This window comes from Urtica dioica, chromosome 2 (assembly GCF_054948205.1).
Source record: "Urtica dioica subsp. dioica isolate 48M chromosome 2, U.dioica_male_clone48M_v1_H2, whole genome shotgun sequence".
Classification (NCBI taxonomy): Eukaryota; Viridiplantae; Streptophyta; class Magnoliopsida; order Rosales; family Urticaceae; genus Urtica; species Urtica dioica.
Window position 1 is genome coordinate 30,297,766 of NC_142757.1, and position 19,452 is coordinate 30,317,217.

General features: G+C 34.3%; 1 protein-coding gene and 1 long non-coding RNA gene across 7 annotated transcripts; one reads left to right on the forward strand and one right to left on the reverse strand.

Annotated features, from left to right (window-relative positions):
* The first annotated feature begins 1,436 nt into the window (after positions 1 to 1,436).
* Positions 1,437 to 7,361, forward strand: LOC149404301 (lysine-specific demethylase JMJ26-like). 5 transcript variants are annotated; one of them, XM_089602863.1, is made up of 14 exons: positions 1,437 to 2,385; positions 2,476 to 2,576; positions 2,668 to 2,767; positions 2,847 to 2,988; positions 3,118 to 3,181; positions 3,287 to 4,001; positions 4,375 to 4,704; positions 4,867 to 5,058; positions 5,135 to 5,302; positions 5,813 to 5,885; positions 6,017 to 6,102; positions 6,615 to 6,734; positions 6,866 to 6,927; positions 7,050 to 7,361. In XM_089602863.1, exons 1-14 carry the CDS (start codon positions 1,528 to 1,530, stop codon positions 7,165 to 7,167), a joined length of 3,129 nt encoding a protein of 1,042 aa, XP_089458989.1. In that variant the 5' UTR covers positions 1,437 to 1,527; the 3' UTR covers positions 7,168 to 7,361. The 5 variants fall into 5 exon arrangements, 4 of the variants coding, with proteins under 4 accessions (XP_089458989.1, XP_089459009.1, XP_089459001.1 ...); XM_089602883.1 differs by having other exon boundaries at positions 7,064 to 7,361; XM_089602875.1 differs by having other exon boundaries at positions 5,147 to 5,302.
* Positions 7,362 to 10,223: 2,862 nt separating this feature from the next.
* LOC149404302 (uncharacterized) lies at positions 10,224 to 11,911 on the reverse strand. 2 transcript variants are annotated; one of them, XR_016295455.1, is made up of 3 exons: positions 11,845 to 11,911; positions 11,188 to 11,281; positions 10,224 to 10,531 (listed from the first exon to the last, which is right to left on the reverse strand). It is a non-coding gene; the product is annotated as an uncharacterized LOC149404302 (long non-coding RNA). The 2 variants fall into 2 exon arrangements; XR_016295454.1 differs by lacking the exon at positions 10,224 to 10,531 and having other exon boundaries at positions 10,552 to 11,281.
* Positions 11,912 to 19,452: the final 7,541 nt, after the last annotated feature.

Sequence of the window (19,452 nt, forward strand, 5' to 3'; positions counted from 1 at the left end):
AAAAGATAGCGTTTATATAGTGCCACGCTAAATATAGCAGGACATTGTATATCATATTATATTTGACGTTATATTTACCGTTGAGTTGGAGAAATCATACGCCAAACATGATGGGGTGCCGTACGATGGGAGACGCCCTTAAAGTCAAGTGTTGTATCTTTAAATGATTTTTGTTCTTTCTTTCTATCTATCTCTCTCTCTCTCTCTCTCTCTCTCTCTATCTCTCTTCCAAGGACTTTGAAATCGAACCGAACCAGGTTGTTCGGGCTTAAATCGAGAATGATGAGGACACTGCATTCGTCGATGTCGCTCGATACCGATACCCATACCGATGTTCTGATTTTACGGATATATCGAGTATCGACGGATATTTTATAACAATTTCAATACCGGCTACCGATTATATCGGTGATATATCGATGATATATCGATTACCGACGGATATATCGACAAAAATTTTATAACAAAATATAATAAAATATGTACCACTATTTATATTTTTAAATTTCTAATAAAACAATCAAATTTAAAATATATCCTATAACTTTTTTTTTATTGTTAATATTTACATTACTTTCTCAATATTAAAAAATATAATAAAATAATTTTTTTTCAAAGAAATGTAATATTTTTCTACTAAATTACAAATATTCTTTAAACTAAAAAAAATAGTATTATATATTTAATTATTTAGTCTATTAGTATAGATATTATATATATATATATAATACGTTATTAACATTTTCTCCACCTATATATTGATTACACGTTATTATATATATATATATATATATATATATATATATATATATAAATGTTTATCTTTATCAATCAGATATGAAAGCAAATAACGTGTAAATATATACACGTTATAAATTTATATATATATATATAGTATGTGCACGTTATTATATATATATGTTTATTATATATATATATATATGTTTATCTATTAGAATATATATATTACAAATGTATATAAATTTATAGCAAAACATCACAAAAGTAAAGCAAAGAAAGTAAGATAAAAAAGTCTTACATTACGTTTGAAGAACTAATTTTGTCATTTAAAAAAACTATATAAAGAGTCGTATCTTCTACCATAATCCTCACTTAACAGCCTTTTGTTGGACCTTAGTGAAGTCGGCTCATATTTATGTATCGACTAATTTTTTTTTTTTTTTTTTTTTTTTTTTTAATTTCAAGTCTGACTGATATTTTGCCTATTTCAATTGATATTTTGACTTAATTTATATTTATCATGATATTTTGATTTAATTGTAGATATATCGCGATATATTACCTATATTTTATAAAACGGTATATATTTTGAACTCTTTTTATTTTTCTTTTTTCTTTTTTCTTTTTTCTTTTTTCTTTATGTTTTGGTTTCTGTTTCAATAATTTAAACTTATTTGGCATGACTTGTCGGTAGCTCACACTGAGACTTCTACGCTCTTTTATATAGTAAGGGATCGAGTACATATAGATTATTGCGTCCAGCGGAAGCCTCTCGCAAGCGTAGAGATGGCTCCGGCCCATCATGCAAAAGATGTTCCCATTGCGAGGAAGAGGAAAGGTGAGCACGGAAAGAAACCGAAACAATTTCCACAGGAAGGGAAGTCAGGATTGGAGCCACCGCCGACTGACTGCTTGCCGGGAGAATCTCGGACGACGCCTCTCGCAGGCGTAGAGATGGTTCCGGCGAATCATGGAAAAGATGTTCCCGTGGCGAGGAAGAAGAAAGGTAAGCGAGGCATAAAGAGATCGAATCAATTTCCAGAGGAAGAGGAAGATGAAAAAGATGTTGTCGCTGCTGTGAGGAAGAGGAGACGTAAGCGAGACAGAGAGAGAGGACTGAAGGTGAAGGAGGCTCAGCAAGCTAGGGTTTTGGAGAAGCAGAATGATTCAGAAGAGGTTCTCGAAGGAGTTGAGAAGAAGAAAAAGCCCAAAAGGCGAGAGCTTTGCATGAAGGCCGTTGCTGTTGATGAATGTGGAGAAAAGGCAAACCTGTGTGTGGAGGATAATAAAAGCGGAGATATTCTGTTGAAGAACCGACTGAGGACTCGGAGAACCAATGTTATATATTCGGAGGATCACATTCCGTGTTTTAGGGATATTGACGAGGTTGTCGGAGCCCAGCGTGGGCCCAAGGCAAGTCGGAAGAGGAAAGAGTTTAAGGACAAATCAGACGGGAATGAGAAAGGAAAGCGCATAAATGTCGAAAATGGGGATTTGAAGGCTGAACAGAAAGAGGAGTGTCAGTTAAATGGCAACGAGGAACCAAAAAAACAACGCCTGACGAGGGCTTTGAGAAGATTGGAAAAGGAAGGGCACTTCAAAGATGAGGGAAAAGAGGAGTCAAAAAGAAAGTTGGATCCACAAGTAAGATACTCTCTTTTTTCGGTTTGCTGTTATAAAACCCGATATCTTTCAGGTATACTGCTGAGGACTCACTTAAAGTTTATTGAAAAGGCGTGCCATCAATGTAAACGGAAACGGAAAGACAAAGGCCGAGTTGTTTGGTGTCAAAAGTGCGAGAGAAAGAGATATTGTATTCATTGTATAGAGACCTGGTAAGTGAAGAGTCGACCTTTAAGCTATATTTAGCAAGCAAAATTTTACGTTTTCTTCTACGGTTATCGCTGAAAAGCATCGTAATTTCAGGTACCCTGGAAAACCGCAGGATTACTTTGCTGAGGCTTGTCCCGTGTGCCGTGGAAATTGTAACTGCAAATCATGCTTGCGCTTAGAGACAGACGTAAATGTTAGATTTCCATTTTTACTTCACGCATCTCAATTGAAGCATCATTCGAATATATTTAATGATGTCAATAATACCGCAGTTTTACAAAAGGGTGGAAGTGAAGTATACAAGAGAGGCTGAGATTGAACACTCACGTTACTTGATTCATGGGCTCCTTCCATTTCTGAAAAAAATACACCAAGAACAAGAAACCGAAAGGAAGTTGGAAGCCAAGAGACTAGGTGAACTCTGTGACTAACGTGATATGACATTATTTGCTCCGAAGTAACTAGTATCTCCACTATTTTGGTCTGCTGTCATATGATGTACCTCTGTGTAGTATTTCTTATATGGTGTATTTATGTGGGCAGGGTTATTGCTGACAGATCTAGAGATACAAGAGTCATCTTGCTCCCCAGATGAGCGGGTTTACTGGTAGGCCAATCTGAAAAATAACGATTTCTGTAGATTGTTGATTGTTTGGATGCCTGAAATATAATAATTTTTATTTATTTATTTATTATTATTATTTTTTTGCAGCAACAACTGCAATACATCCATTTTTGATTTTCACAGAAGCTGCTCTAGATGTTCATATGACCTTTGCCTCATTTGTTGCCGGGAAATTCGAGCCGGAAATCTTCACGGTGCCGGGGACGATGTGGTTTCCCGAGGAGTTGATCATTTGCACAGCGGAAAGAGAAAGTATAGACTTCCGTCTGAGGTTAGCTTAGATGAAACGATGAAAGCAACCTCTAAGTGGAAGGCAAATAAAGACGGAACCATTCCTTGCCCTCAAGAGGACAGGCAGGGTTGTGGCGGTGGGCTTCTAGAACTGAATTCCATCTTGAGAGATAATTTTGTGCGGCGTTTAGTAAAGAAAGCTGAGAAACTAGTTGCTCGGACACTTGATAGCATGTCTGAAACTCTAATACATCAATGTTCGTGCTGTAGTGGCAGTGGTACTAGTGATTTGACCAACAAGAACGTAAGGAAGGCTTCTTCTAGAGAAGGTTCCGATGGAAATTATTTGTACTGTCCTGTGGCCAGTGAAATTGTACCTGAGGAGGATCTGAAGCATTTCCGATGGCATTGGAAAAGAGGTGAACCAATCATTGTCAGTAACGTTCTTGACACCACGTTGGGCTTGAGCTGGGAGCCACTTGTGATGTGGCGTGCATGTCGTCAACTTACTCATACCAAACATGCAAAGGAAACGGACGTCAAGGCCATCAATTGCTTGAATTGGTCTGAGGTTTGTGTTCTCAACATTTCGCAACCTGTGTATGACTTCCATTTAAATAGGTTCCTGGGAAGACCATAATCTCTGCAAGGGTAAACGAGTTTTTTATTTTTTATTTTTATTTTTATTCCCTTTACTGAAAAAAATCTCCAGAATCTTCTTTCGGGCGGGCCGCGGGTTATCTTTATTTAGCAAAAATTTAACGGGATTGGATGTACCCTCTTGCTGGTATGGGTTATTATTTGTACTTGAAACTTTATGATTGCATTTGGTGTGTAAAGCGTAGGTGATATGGTTTTCTATTAGCGAAGCCATAGAGCTGTTTTGAATTGATTTATGATATTTGGATTTAAATCATTGATATGAATATTCTTATGAAATGCAGGTAGAGGTTAACACCCATGAGTTTTTCACTGGATACTTGAAGGGCCAGTTTGATAAAGAAAATTGGCCGCTGATGCTCAAACTGAAAGATTGGCCAACTTCTACGACATTTGAGCAGCGTCTTCCTCGTCACAATGCCGAGTTTCTCTGCTGCTTGCCATTCAAAGAATATACACATCCAACGAGAGGCTTGCTTAACTTGGCTGTCAAATTGCCCAAGCAGTCTTTGAAACCGGACATGGGTCCCAAGACATATATTGCTTATGGCTTTCAGGAGGAGCTTGGACGTGCAGACTCTGTAACCAAGCTACACTGTGACATGTCCGATGCTGTATGTTTGACATTCACTTCCTTTGCAGTGCATACACTTGCTAATACTGAACTATCTTTGCAGCATCTAATATAAAACAATATCAATTAAATTAATGATAAATGCATTCTCTCCTTTATTTCTTGATGAGAGCGTTACTTAGGCTGCAATGTAATATTTCAGGTGAATGTTCTGATGCACACTGCTGAAGTGACCTGGGAACCTAAGAAGCTTAAGGCTATGAAAAAGCTGAGGAAGAAGCTCTTTAAGCAAGACCAGATGGAGATTTTCAGGAATTGTTCATCTCTGAATAATGGTTTTAACTATAGGGAATCTCATGCGGGGTCTTCTAGCTCGGTTTACGATGGGGATCAGGTCAGTTCTGCTATAAAGTGTGGATGGTAACAATTTAATATCTGGCTTGCCCAAGTAGTAGTAACATAATTCTCAGTGTGTTTTTAAGGATAAAAGAGGTGAAGTGGAAGAAGGAATTCAAGATATAAACGAGGGTGGTGCTCTATGGGATATTTTCCGGATAGAGGATTCTCCCAAGTTGCAGGAATATCTGAAAAAGCATTTTCGGGAGTTCAGACACACGTCCGGCTGTCCAGTGCCACAGGTATTTGCAGAGATTGTTCCATTAACTTCACTCTATTGGATCATTTAACTTCCCTTTAAAGATTTTAAATTTGTTATGACTCAAAATATTCTCAGTATCGTATTCAGCCACTGGATACCAACGAAATCCCAGAAGTCTGCAAATAGCTATAATACTTTTATAGAAGTGCAATATGGCACAAATTTGGACAAGCATCAGTCAGCGCTGGGATTCTATTGACTTTCATTTATCGATAGATTCTCCGAAGTTATATATTGGTGCTCCAGAACTATCAGTAATCATTATGGTTCAAATCAAATTGCTGATTTATGATGCCCTTCATTTAATTGATTAGTAGAATGAACTTTTATTCCTCTAGTGTGATCCAAAATATAATTATTATCAAATCTGCTCAACTATATAAAGATAAGGGTTTCTCTTTTAATTTTATATTTTAAATCACACGTTGAGCTGGCAAGACATTGATGGTTTCGTTACTTGGATCATATCTTATCCTTGTATTCATCATAGGTTATCCATGCTATTCATGATCAGACAATGTATCTGAATGCTGAGCACAAGAGAAAGCTCAAAGAAGAATACGGTAAGTTACGCATACCATCTCTGGATGAGCTGGAATAAATAACATGGACATTTGTTCAAAAGCACGGAGATGCGATTATATCTATTATTAATAGAGTATGCATTCATACCAGTAAAAATGCTTTGTTACAGAAATTGAACCATGGACATTTATTCAAAAGTATGGAGATGCTGTCTTCATACCCGCAGGCTGTCCTCATCAAGTTCGGAATTTGAAGGTGAATCAATAATCAATAATGTTCTGCTTGGCTTTAAGAAGTTACGAATCTTTTCTGATTTTTTAGTTGCCCAAAATTTAAAAAAGGTTTGCTAATCTGCATTAAGTTATTGTTTCACCCTCTCTAAGATTCTTCAACTACATTGTAATAAATTGTAGTGCTAAAGTCCATAGAAATTGTAGGCATTACAAATGCAGAGGAACATCTAAAACTGGAACAAAAATGGTTACAACTTTGTCAGTAAACATAAGGCTTTAATTTGATTGGGCTCAAGGAACTAGGTGGGACGGATTGGAATTGCGAAGGAAAGAAGAAAACAAGTCACAAATTTCCGTAGCTGTGTTTGGCAAGAGAGAATGAAAAAAAGTGTAGAAAAGTCTATAAAATTAATTGTTGGCCTGCATTTGTGCAAACAATTGATTGTGGATGAATTCTTGAACACATGTTTGTTCTTACTAGTTTTTGAGAGTACACAAAAATGACAAGTAAATTTTGCATTTTTTTCCCACCAGTCTTGCATAAAGGTTGCGATGGACTTCGTCTCACCTGAAAATGTTGGCAAATGCCTTCGGTTGACTGAAGAATTCCGCATGCTTCCTCCAAATCACGGGACGAAGGAGGACAAATTGGAGGTATGCCAAATGCTGTATTATAAGCTTCATTGTCTATCGTTGCCACCATTTTCATATTTGCTATTGTATATAAGCCAATTCGTGCTGAGTCTTGAAACGACATAAATTCTATCTTACTAATATTGGAGCAGGTGAAGAAGATGATCGTTTATGCTGTGAAGAATGCTGCTAGTGCTTTGAATCGATATAAAAGGTTTGTTTCTTTTGAAAGCTAACATTTTAGCCCGTTGATGTGATTTAACGAAAAAAATTGTTGGCTAACGGATGATAATCTAAATCATTTCCCGAGATTCACTGCACTTCGTTCGAAATAAGTCTTCCATTTTCAGGTCAGCTAAAGAGCGATCAGAAGCTGTGGAGAAAAAGAAAAAATCCCATAGGCGAACGAAGATGCGGTAAACTAATAATTGATGTCAGAATATGTAATAGCTAATCTTGTCACTTTGAAAATTGACGCTCCTTGCACTAATGACGAGTTTTTGTAATGGGCGTCATAACTGATCAGAAAAGGTTAACGTGGTTTTTTTGGAAAAATCGTGGTGGTTTTAATTTTTTCGTACAATCACGGTGTTTCTGTAAATATCTTTTGTTGTTTCTTAGTTAGATTGCCCGTCTGTGAAAACGAAAGGATGCTTTCATCATCTTGCACGTGAATTCAAGGATAAACAGTGTTCAGCTAGTTATGCTAGACTTAAGGATCATGTTGAGTTAACTTAAATATGTTTTAAGCTAGAGGACGTAACAGATGAACGTGTTGCTTGGAGTGATGCGCACTAAAGATTCTTCTAGAGAGAGTTTCTAGAGATAGTGGCTACTCGGGTTTACCGTTTACCCTAATCTAACACGAACATCTCGGAATCTTCAAAAAGTAACTTTGAGGTCCTAAAGAACGAAACACATGTCTAGCTTCAATCCCGTCGTATCTCATGAGTCTTATCCAAAAAATCGTATTAACATAGCTCATCAAGGTCAAATGGAAGTATAAATATTCATGAACCATAAGATAAAAGAGTGATAAAAACTGCAAACAACATAAAATTCAACAAAGTCTAAACCTTGATTATTATTTCATATCATAGAATTGAAACCGATTGTGTAAAATCTAGACATAATTTAATAAAAATAATATTATATATATATATATATTATTATATATATATAAAGAAGAACGCATCTTTACTGTTCATCAAGACTCAAATTCCTGTTACGCCATTCTCTAAAATTACGAAAATGCCCTTTAATGATACCATAATTACAAAAATACCACTTATCAGAAGAAAAAAAAATCAGAAAATTCTAGAGATGAAAATTCTAGATATCACCGGAAGCTGCTCTGACTTTTCATATGCCTTTTTGCGCATATATATGGATATAAAAAAAATCAGAAAATTCTAGAGACGAAAATTCCAGATATCACCGGAAGCTGCTGTGACTTTTCATATGCGTTTTTGTGCGTATATATATGGATATCAATCTGAAAAAAAAATACACAACATCACTTAGCAGAAAACACATCAAACTCCTCTCCCTAGATAAAAAAAAATACGCTTCCAGTGTTAAGAAAGTACTAAAAGCATTATTATGATTATTGTAAATGTTCAAGTATATGAAAATGAGAAATTGATTTTAAAGAAACTCTTGACCTGTTGTGCAAGAAAATGCTTTTCTTCTTGCAAGAATTGAATTCTCTCAATATCAGCACTAAGAACATGCTACAAGACTAAGGGATTTATGATGAGTCTCTGAAACAAAATATATATGAGCAGAAGAAATTAAAAAAAAAATACTACAATGTCTAGGTTTAAGGGGTCGTCGCCTAGGCGGCCGCGGAACAGTACGCCATCTAAAAAAAGCCTTTAAAAAATGCTGGAAAAAAATCATAATACCAAACCAATGGCCAGGAAATTGCAGAGGATCCCATAGATAAACCAACTTGCTAACGACACAAGCTCAAAGTTAAGGGTCGGATCATTTTCCTTTCTGAGTTAAAAAAAATTGAGAAACCATTTTTTTAGGAAACTCATTAAAAATGCCTAACACTTCTAAAAATTAGTGATACCTGGATGAGGGGTGTTTTCGGCCTAAGGTAGTCAGAGAGAGAGAGAGAGAGAGAGAGAGAGAGAGAGAGAGAGAGAGAGAGAGAGAGAGAGAGAATGAACCCATGAACTATTAAAATAAGTTAATGGTAGAAAGTAGAAACAAAGAGAACTGAGAAATAGAACAATAGAGAGAGAGAGAGGGAGAGAGAGAGAGAGAGAGAGAGAGAGAGCTATCTCGATCATTATGGACAAACTCTTAGTATCATTATTCTAATTAAAAGATGATAAAAGGCTTTGGGATTGAGCCTGAGTCATTTAGGCCTGATTTGAAAGAAAAAAAAAGTAAAAATTGCCGGTTTTTTATTGCAGTATTTGCATTAGCGAAAATTGCATTAATGCTTTTTTAAGTATTGCCGGTTTTTTTTATTGCAATATTTGAAATATATATTCTCAAACGGTATACATAAGTAAATTAAATTTATATAAATATTTTGCTCTCATATATACCATATATACAAGTAATACATATAGTTGTTATTTCTTTTCTCTTATATGATTTGCATATGAATATATAATTATATATATTGTAATGTTTTACGCTTACGTCTATAAATTATTATCTAAATGCCATATAATTTTTATTTTGTATTTCATTAATTATACAATCAATTGTTAATTGTAAAAAAAAATTATTAGGGAAAATAATGTTCGCTGCAGTTGAACAAAATCAATCAAATAAGTTGTATACTCTTAAATTTTTAATTGGTGCTCCTGTTTACATTTATAGGTCTAAATGCATAATTTAAATTAAAAAAGATATTCAATTAGTTGTGTTTTTTTTTTTTTTTTTATGAATATTCAATGCAGAAATATTTTTAAAATGTATTAATACATGGTATACACTGTTCACCTAGATACATTTTATTATTATGTTTGCAGTACGCTACTGAAATTGCCCTCTGATACTTTCGAAATTACATATTTTGGCATCATCAAAATATCATTTAAAACAACATATTGCATCTCATTTATTCAGACAACTAGATTTTTTTGGAACTCAGACAACCAAAATTTTATGGAAATGAACCTTTGACATTCCTTAAATCATCATGACATATCTTCTTTCGTGTATATATAAACCTGTAAACCAGACTATACACCAAACCGAGTAAAGACAAAAACTCAACATAAAAAACAATTAATGATTTTTTAAATAATTTACACTAATTAAAGCATAAAATTAGTTTATTAATATTTAAATATACCAATTACCCCGGGCAACGCCGGGGTATTACACTTGTATATATATGCCCGGGGTATTACACTTGTATATATATATATATATATATATATATATATATATATATATATATAAAGCAAAACACATTTTTACTATTCACCTAGATTCATATTATTGTACCGAAAATACCTTCTGATTTTATTCTTCATCAGCGGACGGTTCAAATTCTGGATTATTTGGATGTGGATGTATATACTAAATGAACTCATACATTAAATTGATAGTTTTGTCCTTTGAATCTTTAAAATTACATTCATGTCATTAAGAGCAAAAAAAAATATTATAAAAATAAGACTGTTGTGATGATTCTCTGGACTCTTCCAGAGGACGTCTTCTGCTGAAACAGCTGAGTTCCGGAGGTAACTCGAAATTTCTGAGAATTTTTTATACATACATATACACAAACACACGTTACAATCTCCAATTAAACAAGTACATGACCCTACTGCTCTTCCAACCTGCAAACATCATATCATCATGTAATAGTCGAACCTCACTATAACAACTATTTTTCTTGGCTTTTCAGTCTATATCAGCAACAATTTCCAAATACAAAGAGCTATGAGTAATAATTTCATTTCGAATTTTCTGAGAATTTTTTATATATACATACATACATACACAAACACAAATTACAATCTCCAATTAAATAAGCACATGACCCTACTGCTCTTTCAACCTGCAAACATCATATCATCAGGTAATAATATTCTTAACCTGACTTTTTCTCCCTCCATTTTTAGTTTTGCAGCAGGTGACAATTAAGGCAAAGGATTGAACGCTTCCTTCATACAACTTATTTTAAACCTATTCTTGCCGCCCCAAAGATTATTGGATGTGTGGGTATAAAATCAACACCAAATTTGAACAAATTATAGTGAAAATTAGAGTGCAAACGGGTATTGAAAATAAGAGTTTGGTAAGTAAATTTCAACTTGATTCCGATTCAGCTTCAGCTGCATAAAGCTTACAATAGATAAACCAATTGCTTACACTGAATAATGGTAATGAATTAAAGGAAACAAAATTAAACTAACGAAAACTATTAGAGTCTTAGGTCGCTGAATATCAGTATGAAATTAATCTTTCTACATTATAAAAACTCAAAACTTACCTCAACAGCTGAAATGCCATTGTTTTTTTTTAAGAAGAACCAGTTGAAATGAAGAAATTAGGATGTGAGGATTTGCGTTGTTCCTTTCTCCGATCTGTTGAAGACCCAAATAAAAACCAACCCTTATATATTAGTGTAGTCAGTGACGGATCTAGGTGGGGGCTAGGGTGGGCCAATGCCCCCCCTCAATTTTTGAAAATTATTTTTTTACCCCAAATTTTTATATTTTTTTATAATTTTACCCCTAAATTTTACTAATAATTATGTTTTTGACCCAAATTTGTAAGTTTTTTTTTCAATAATGCCCCTCCTAAAAAAAATTTCTCAAATTTGCCCCCCCTTGATTGAAATCCTAGATCCGTCACTGAGTGTAGTGCAAACATTAAAACACAAAAGTAACAAATAAACCATTATAGCTAAAATGTGCACGAAAAGAGAGACCGGTGAGAGAGAGAGTAGGTAAAATAAGTACAGAAAATGATATGGGATAAGATATATATTTTTTTTTAAACCGGCTTAGGAAATGCATGAAGGTACTTAAAAAAATGAGTCCCCTTCCAAGAACATTTCATATAAATGAATCACAAAACAAAGTATACAAAAGCCCCAAATATCCTAAATCGGACCAAAACAAAGAAATCAATGATTTTATTTTACCTTGATACGATATCGAGCAACCACGAGCTTAAAATCCTTTGTTCCGCCTTGAATCACGTCGAGGTCATTATGGTCTGAGGAAAGAAGTGAGGGCATTATGGTCTGAGCCGAATATATGAGCTATTTGCTTAATAAAATGAAAGTTGAGCTATTCCCCCAATAAGAATGACAAACTTGGTTAGTTACAACAAATTTCACTTGTAAAATTTATGTTAAATATGTAATCAGTGCTCTTAGTATATACTTTATGTTAAAAATTTTAAAATTTATATTGAATATCTATCTAAAATATAATACGATTCTTTTTAATTGGGAAATTAATTTAAGCGGAAAAATTGTATTATTATTATTTTTTCAAATTAAAAACTTTGATTTTTCTTAAACATACAAAATTACATTTTCACAAATTATTATCTAAGTGTTTTCTTTTATTTTGTACATAAATTAAAAAAATAACGTATATCTTTATTACCAACTTCTCAGTATTTTCTACTTAATGGTTGGTCTCATATATAAATAATATTATATGATATATTTATATATTATTGTAATTATTTTGACTAAATATTTATCATTGCAAGTCTTTAATCTACATATTTTAACAGAACTATTTATTATTTTTAATGATAATAAATTAATGAATTATATGTTTAACTTATTATCGTAAAAATGCAACAAGTATCTCCGTTCTGCTGCAACGCGCGGGTAAGAAATAAAAAGAGAACAAAACTAAAATATGCTTGGATGTCGCGCACGATTGCTATGTGTCCAAGAGTTCTCCTTTCCTCCTCCGAATATGCATGTCTCCTCCATTAAAACTGAAGCATAAATATATGGGATTCGGACTTGAATGTTAGTAGAATTAAAGATTAATTTTCCAAAACCAACCAAGAGAATAATTATGACAAAAATATTAGTGGGCCTCATAATTTAGGAATATGCATGTCAACAAATCCGTGACATCTATGCCAATGAAATATGAAATTGTTGACATACAACTATGGGACCCACTGATACATTTGCACATATTTTATGTTTGGTTGATTTTTGGTCAACATCTTCAATTTTATTAATATCCGGGTTTAATTCGTATTAGAATTTGTTGCAACTGCCCGATCCTCTAACTCCTTTTAATATTCTAGCCATAATTTTATTTTATTAAAAAAAAATAGTTCACCAGATCTGTGGTAAATTAATTAACTAAAGAGTAAATTTAATTAACCAAAGAGTAAATAAATTTACTCTTTAGTTAATTACTTTACTGTGGACTTGATGAACTATATTTTTTTTTATTAGTAAGCTGAATGCAAAATGTTATATTTATTGGGTTTAAGATGTGTCATTATGTGATCTGAATACTTAGAGAGTTTTAATTAGTTTTGAATTGTGTTATTCAGTTTTGAATAGGCTTTTGGTTATCCTAGCATGAAGGATTGTTTCATGCCTATAAATTCCTCTTCTTTTAATGATAAAGGAGTTCCAGATTCTGAAAAGAAAAATGAGAGTCTTCTCTTGAGTTCTATATTGACTTTTATCGAACTTATCAAGACTGAAACTTGAGCTATTTTTTTAAAAGGATTGTGAGTTATCGAGCTACTAACTTAATTAACCCTTATATATAGGGGTTTAATCCTTATATAAGGTTTTAGGGATTTCCAATAAATTAATAGATTTCCCGCTACCAATATAAGTAATTAATGGATTTTGGTCAAATTTTATTATTTTTTAAATAAATAATCATTGTTTCGGAATTATACTATATTTTTTGCGCCATAAAAAATCGTTGTGCCTAGTTTCTCCATATATATATATATATATGAGTATCACAAAGTAAAATGTGACTTGAGTCATAACTCTTCTAGGTCGTTGATCCATGGCATGTGATCTTTCCAATCAACTACGCACAAGAGCATATAATTAATAGTATTTCTTATCAATCAGTACTTAAATTCGATTTTTTCTTTCTATCAATAGATTGCTAATTTAAGCTTGAAACAAACTTAGAAGTTTGTGTAAACTAATGAAAGAATGAATAGATCAACTTTGTTTATTAATAGTTTATTCAGATTTACAAGAAAACGTCTAATAAAGAGAAAATACATCTACAATAATTTGTATCTACTTGATATCATGTACATAAAAAACCATAAATTAATATAGCTAACGAAGACGAAGCAGACAACGAATAATTCGAAGAAGAAAGAAAACGACAACAACACATAATGTGAACATGAAAATATAATTTGAACGTGAAAGACAAGGGATTGAAGGAGAAGTGGATACGTAAGAAAAACAAATGGTGAGAGATTTTAGCTGAACTTTTGAAAGCAATATCAAGAGGAGAAAGAAAGAACGTTGTTTTTTTCTCATCATTTCAGAATGATTATAAAGTGTATAAACAACTCCTTTAAATAATACAATGTTGATCTAGAAAAGATGTGACCGTCTATCCTATGATAATTAGAAATAAATAACTTCCTATTTGACTAAATAGAATAAAATATAATAACTGCCTAGTGATTATTTAATAGCTATACATGGGTAATAATAATAATTGAAATTCTGTATAATGAGAGAAACAAGATGTCGCACACAATGTAGCGACAATGTGTTCAACAACTTGCTATGATGCAAAAAATGGGTAGTAAAATAAAGTGCGTAAAGTAAATGACACACAATATGGTAACCCAGTTCGTGCAATATTACCTACGTCTGGGGGCTCACATTCAGTGGAAATGAATTCACTATAAAGTAGTCAATAGTACAAACATGGACTTATATGAATAAAGCAAATAAACAATGCCCTAAGTCTATTACTACAAGTGATTACCAAGTCAGGGACTCCCCATGAATTTGAGTCCCCTCTCAATTCCACTCTTCAAGCACTCTCCTATGCTTGGAAACCTTCAATGACAACTTGCATGGACACTTCAATCACGAACCACAAGAACCCAAAAACTCACAAACACTCAGATAGAAATGTGTGTTTTTGAGATATACATTGATAAAGATCAAAATACCCAGTTTCCCAGTCCGCCAATCGAGCACGTCTAAGAACACTGAAGATTTTTTCAAAAGTGTCAAGAGGCTGTTAGGGTAGAAGCTCGGCTTTTTATAGCAGTCCAATCCAAAAGGAAGACAACTTAGAGTTTCCTTACCCATACAAACGGCAAGATGAACAAGGAAAGTCTTAGGCGAAAAATATGTCATAAATCGGAAACTTGCCAGAAATACACGGCGAAAGATGTCACTAACAATCCTGAAGCATAATGACCGACATATTTTGCGAATGCTTTCCATGTAAAAATAAGCCAACAAACCAGTAACAACAATAATAGAATATTGTACACACTTACAAATTGTACAAGCCAAGCTTGATGATACAAATTGTACAAGCCAAGCTTGTTTACAAGTTTATGAAATCTCGGTCTAAACAAGGCTTGGTTAATCAATATATCTATCTATATATATATATATATATATATATATATATAAATATATATTATATCTTATATCAAGGATGGCTTCATCAACTTTCTACTTTATAGTGTTGATCGATTTCAACATGTTTGACTCGATCATGAGTACTGGATTGTGCGACACGGAGATGGCAATTTTGTTGTCGCAGAAGGTTGATATTTGATCTTGCATATTAAATCCATGTTCGCTGAGGAGCATCTTTATCCACATTTCTTCACAAATCCCAAGAGACCTCAATCATAATTCAGCTTTGGTGCTACTTCTAGCCACTACTGGCTATTTCTTCGTCCTCCACGTGACAAAATCACCCCAAACAAATGAGCAATAGCAGGACGTATATCGCGATCCATTGGTCTCTGATGAACCAACCCAATCAACATCTGTTAGATGCGAACACTTTTGTCCGTCCCTTCTTAAACAACAGTCACATTCTCGGTGTTCCTTTAAGATATTTCAAAATTTGGTACACTGCTTGCAGAGCGGTACTAGAGGGCGAGTGAATAAATTGACTCACGTAGCTAAAAAACAGGCTATATTGGGTCTGGTATAGGCTAATTGAATCACTTTACCCACTAACCTCTAGTACCGTCCCTTGTAAACCAAATCTACATGAACATTTATTTTGAATTTTATGTTCTGGTCCATTGGTGTTTCCACCGGTCGAGCTCCAAGCAATCCTATTTCGCTGAGAAGATCAAGTATGTATTTTTCGAGACGTTGACACACCTGATTGATTTCGCACGATTTCCATACCTAGGAAGTGCCTCAGGTATCCCAAGTCTTTCATCTCGAACTTCGCAATCAATTTCCTCTTAATTTGTTGAATTTCCTCTTGAACATCTCTGGTTAGAATGATATCATCAATGTAGACAATTAAAATGGTGATTCCGTATGGCTGCCTCTTGATAAAGAGAGTGTGGTTCGACTGGGTTTATGTGTATTTGTGTTCTCGAACAGCCTTCGTGAACCCGCCGAACCATGCTCGTGGTGATTGTTTTAATCCATAAGAGGGATTTTCGCAGATAACACATATTTATCGCAGTGTCATCATTGAATCTGGATGGGAGAGTCATGTAAACCTCTTCTTCCAAGTCACCATTTAGAAAGATGTTATGCAGGTCAAGTTGGAACAGAGGCCAATCCAAATTAACCGTGAGAGAAATCAGAATTCTAATGGAGTTGATCTTTGCACCCGGGGCAAATGTTTCTTGATATCAACTGCATAGGTTTAAGTGGAACCTTTCATGACTAACCTGTTGTCAATGGTGCCCACAAGAAGAGTAGTAGTCTTTACTTATGTACATTTGATGTAATAAAGTCTCACGAAGAGTCTTGCTTGTAACTGCTGAATCATTAATAAAAGTTGAAACGTTCATTCATTCTTCCTTGTCTGTTTGAAGCTTTATGATAATATATAGTCTTTAGTCCTTAAACAAACCTAACAACATATGAAGAGACAAATGTAGATTTGCATGAACAAACTCTTCATGGTTTGCTTAAAACAATACATTTGCAATCTAAGGATCAAAGGAGTATTGATCTCAGTACGATTGTTAGGAGAATCTATGATGTCTGGTTATGGGACATTGAGAGTTGGAGACTCTATAGTTCTTCTAGGTATCTTCTGAAGGTACTGAATTGACCAGTGCACTTCTAGAGACAGAATAAGAACAAACCATTTAACCTCTTATGTCTCGAAGTCACTACGTATGAATTACATCATGCTTACATCAATCCTGAAATGAGACATGTCATTTCATAGCTTACGTATTCTCATTTGAGAAAGTCAGAGTTCGGATTCACTATGTGATTCTGAACAGGACCTATTGGTGAAGTACTAAGTTATGGAGATGTCATGAGTAACTTTGTGAAGATCTCATAGATATGGAATTCATGTACAAGATTGCTGAAATGCAATGTATATCACTTCATGCTTTGTTCCTTGGAGTGTGAATAAATGAACTGGCCAGTGTCCAAATCGATTCTTGACTCTTTTGGATGAATCAATGTGACTTGTTAGCTCCTCGTCAATACATTATTTCTAACTTATTCACAAGCGACAAAAGAGTTGATAAAATAACAGCTAGAAGGATAAAATGGTAATTTCGTAAATCCCGTCTAGCTGATGATATTCATGAATGGTAACAATAGATAATATTCAGTGGATCCACTCATCACAATTAAGTTGAATTCTTGAGTAGAAAATAAATTCATTTGAACCGAGAGATTCTCAGTGTCAACTCTTTAGTGGAGTAAGTTGACATTAAGCTAAACTTGGAAAAAGTTTGTGAACTTTTGAGTCCAAGTATGTTAGCTCAAGCTTTGTTCATTTGGATCCATGAGATCACTGTCACAAGTCATTTCGAGTATGATAAGTTAAACTAGAAGCTAAGTCAAAACAAAAACTAGACAAGTTTTACGAAAATTATCTAAAGGGTAATTTTGTCTTTTTGGACATGTGATGAAATGGATGTCAATAAATAATTTTTTTACACTGTCATATGATGACATATAACTTAAACCACTCGGCCATGTTAAGAATATTGGGCCTTGAGGATTAATTTCATTTCATAGAATTTTACTTGAAAATTCTTAATGGGTTTTTCTTATGTTGTCATGAACAAATGAAGAAAAACCTAGAACCACCTTCTACAAGATGTTGGCCGTCCAAATAAGAGGGAAAAAGAGAGATTATTTTGTACATTGATGTATCAAGATACTTGCCAAAAGAAAAAGGGGAAAAAAATTTCCTCTAAATGGCAAGAGGATGGGCGGCAACACAAGGCAAGAGAGAAGCAAAACAAAAGAGGAAACAAATCCAAGGACTTGCAAGGCAAGCCTTGGCCGTGTGACATAAGAGAGAAATAGGAAATATTTGCTCATGAATATGTGATATTCTATAGAGAAGAGGGAACTACCTTTTGAAGGTAACCCTTCTCCTATAAATACATCCCTCATTCTCATTGTTTCTCATCCAATTTCTTTAGAGATTGAGATCTTCTCTCTCTAGAATACTTGGCCGCCCACTTCTCTCTATCTCTCTCTAACTCTTTTCGTTTTTGTTTTGGCAACTAGGTCCACATTTGACCCAGCGTTTGTTTTAGCTCTTTGACTCTAAGATTTGTTCTTGAGTCGTTGTGTTTAGAAGTGCCCACACACTTATTCCTTCTTACCTCGATTGATTTATGTGATAGAAACTTTCGTGGTTACTCGAGTTCCCGAAGAACGAAGAAAGACGAGCTGCGTGGGGAAACGAGCGGTTCAACCTCTACAAGCTTCTCAACGATCAAGCTTCATTAAGGTTAGTAAACATGTAATCGCTCTTAGATAGTTTTAATAATAACATGTGCTTTCTCTTTATCTAGATTAGTAAAAATCGTTTTACTTATTTAAGGAAATTTTTTATTTTCCGCCGCTTGCTAGAAGCGTTATTTTTTTTTTCTTAACCCTAGTTCAATTCCAACATAACCTTGCTTTGTAGTGATTCACTGAGCCATCCATGTTTAATTTGACCGTAAATACCCATTTGCATCCGACTGGGGCTTTGTCGTTTGGTCGGGGTACTGGATCCCAAGTGCCGTTTTTTTTCAGCACCAATATCTTCTCTAGGATAGCCTTCTTCCAATGTTCATGAGGCCAAGCTTCTTCAAAGGTATTTGGAACAATGTTGATGGAGAGATTCGTTACCAAAGCCCTCATCGCTTGCGATAGATGCTCATAACCAAAAAAAATTGTAGATTGGATGTTGAGTGCCTGTACGAGTTCCCTTCCTGATGGCGCTATTAGCATGTCAACACCACTGGCATCGTTCTTGGACTAAAAAAAAAATACCATTATTAGCTGTTTCATGCTCGGACCCGGAATCACTGACCGGTTCATGTGAGGTAGGAGATGCTGGACATTTTGTAATAGATTCCAAAGGGATGGGTTCCAATGGGATAGATTTGATGTTGCGATGGTAATGCTTTAGGTATGGTTGAAGATGAGCTTTAGACACTTTGTCAAGTTGTTGACACATTTCAGTTAGTGGTTCAAGAGGTAAATGCGCTGATTTAGTGAGTGAATCATGTGTTGGGTCTTCCTGATTTGGTTTGGAATGGATAAGATACAATGGAGCAGAATCAAAAG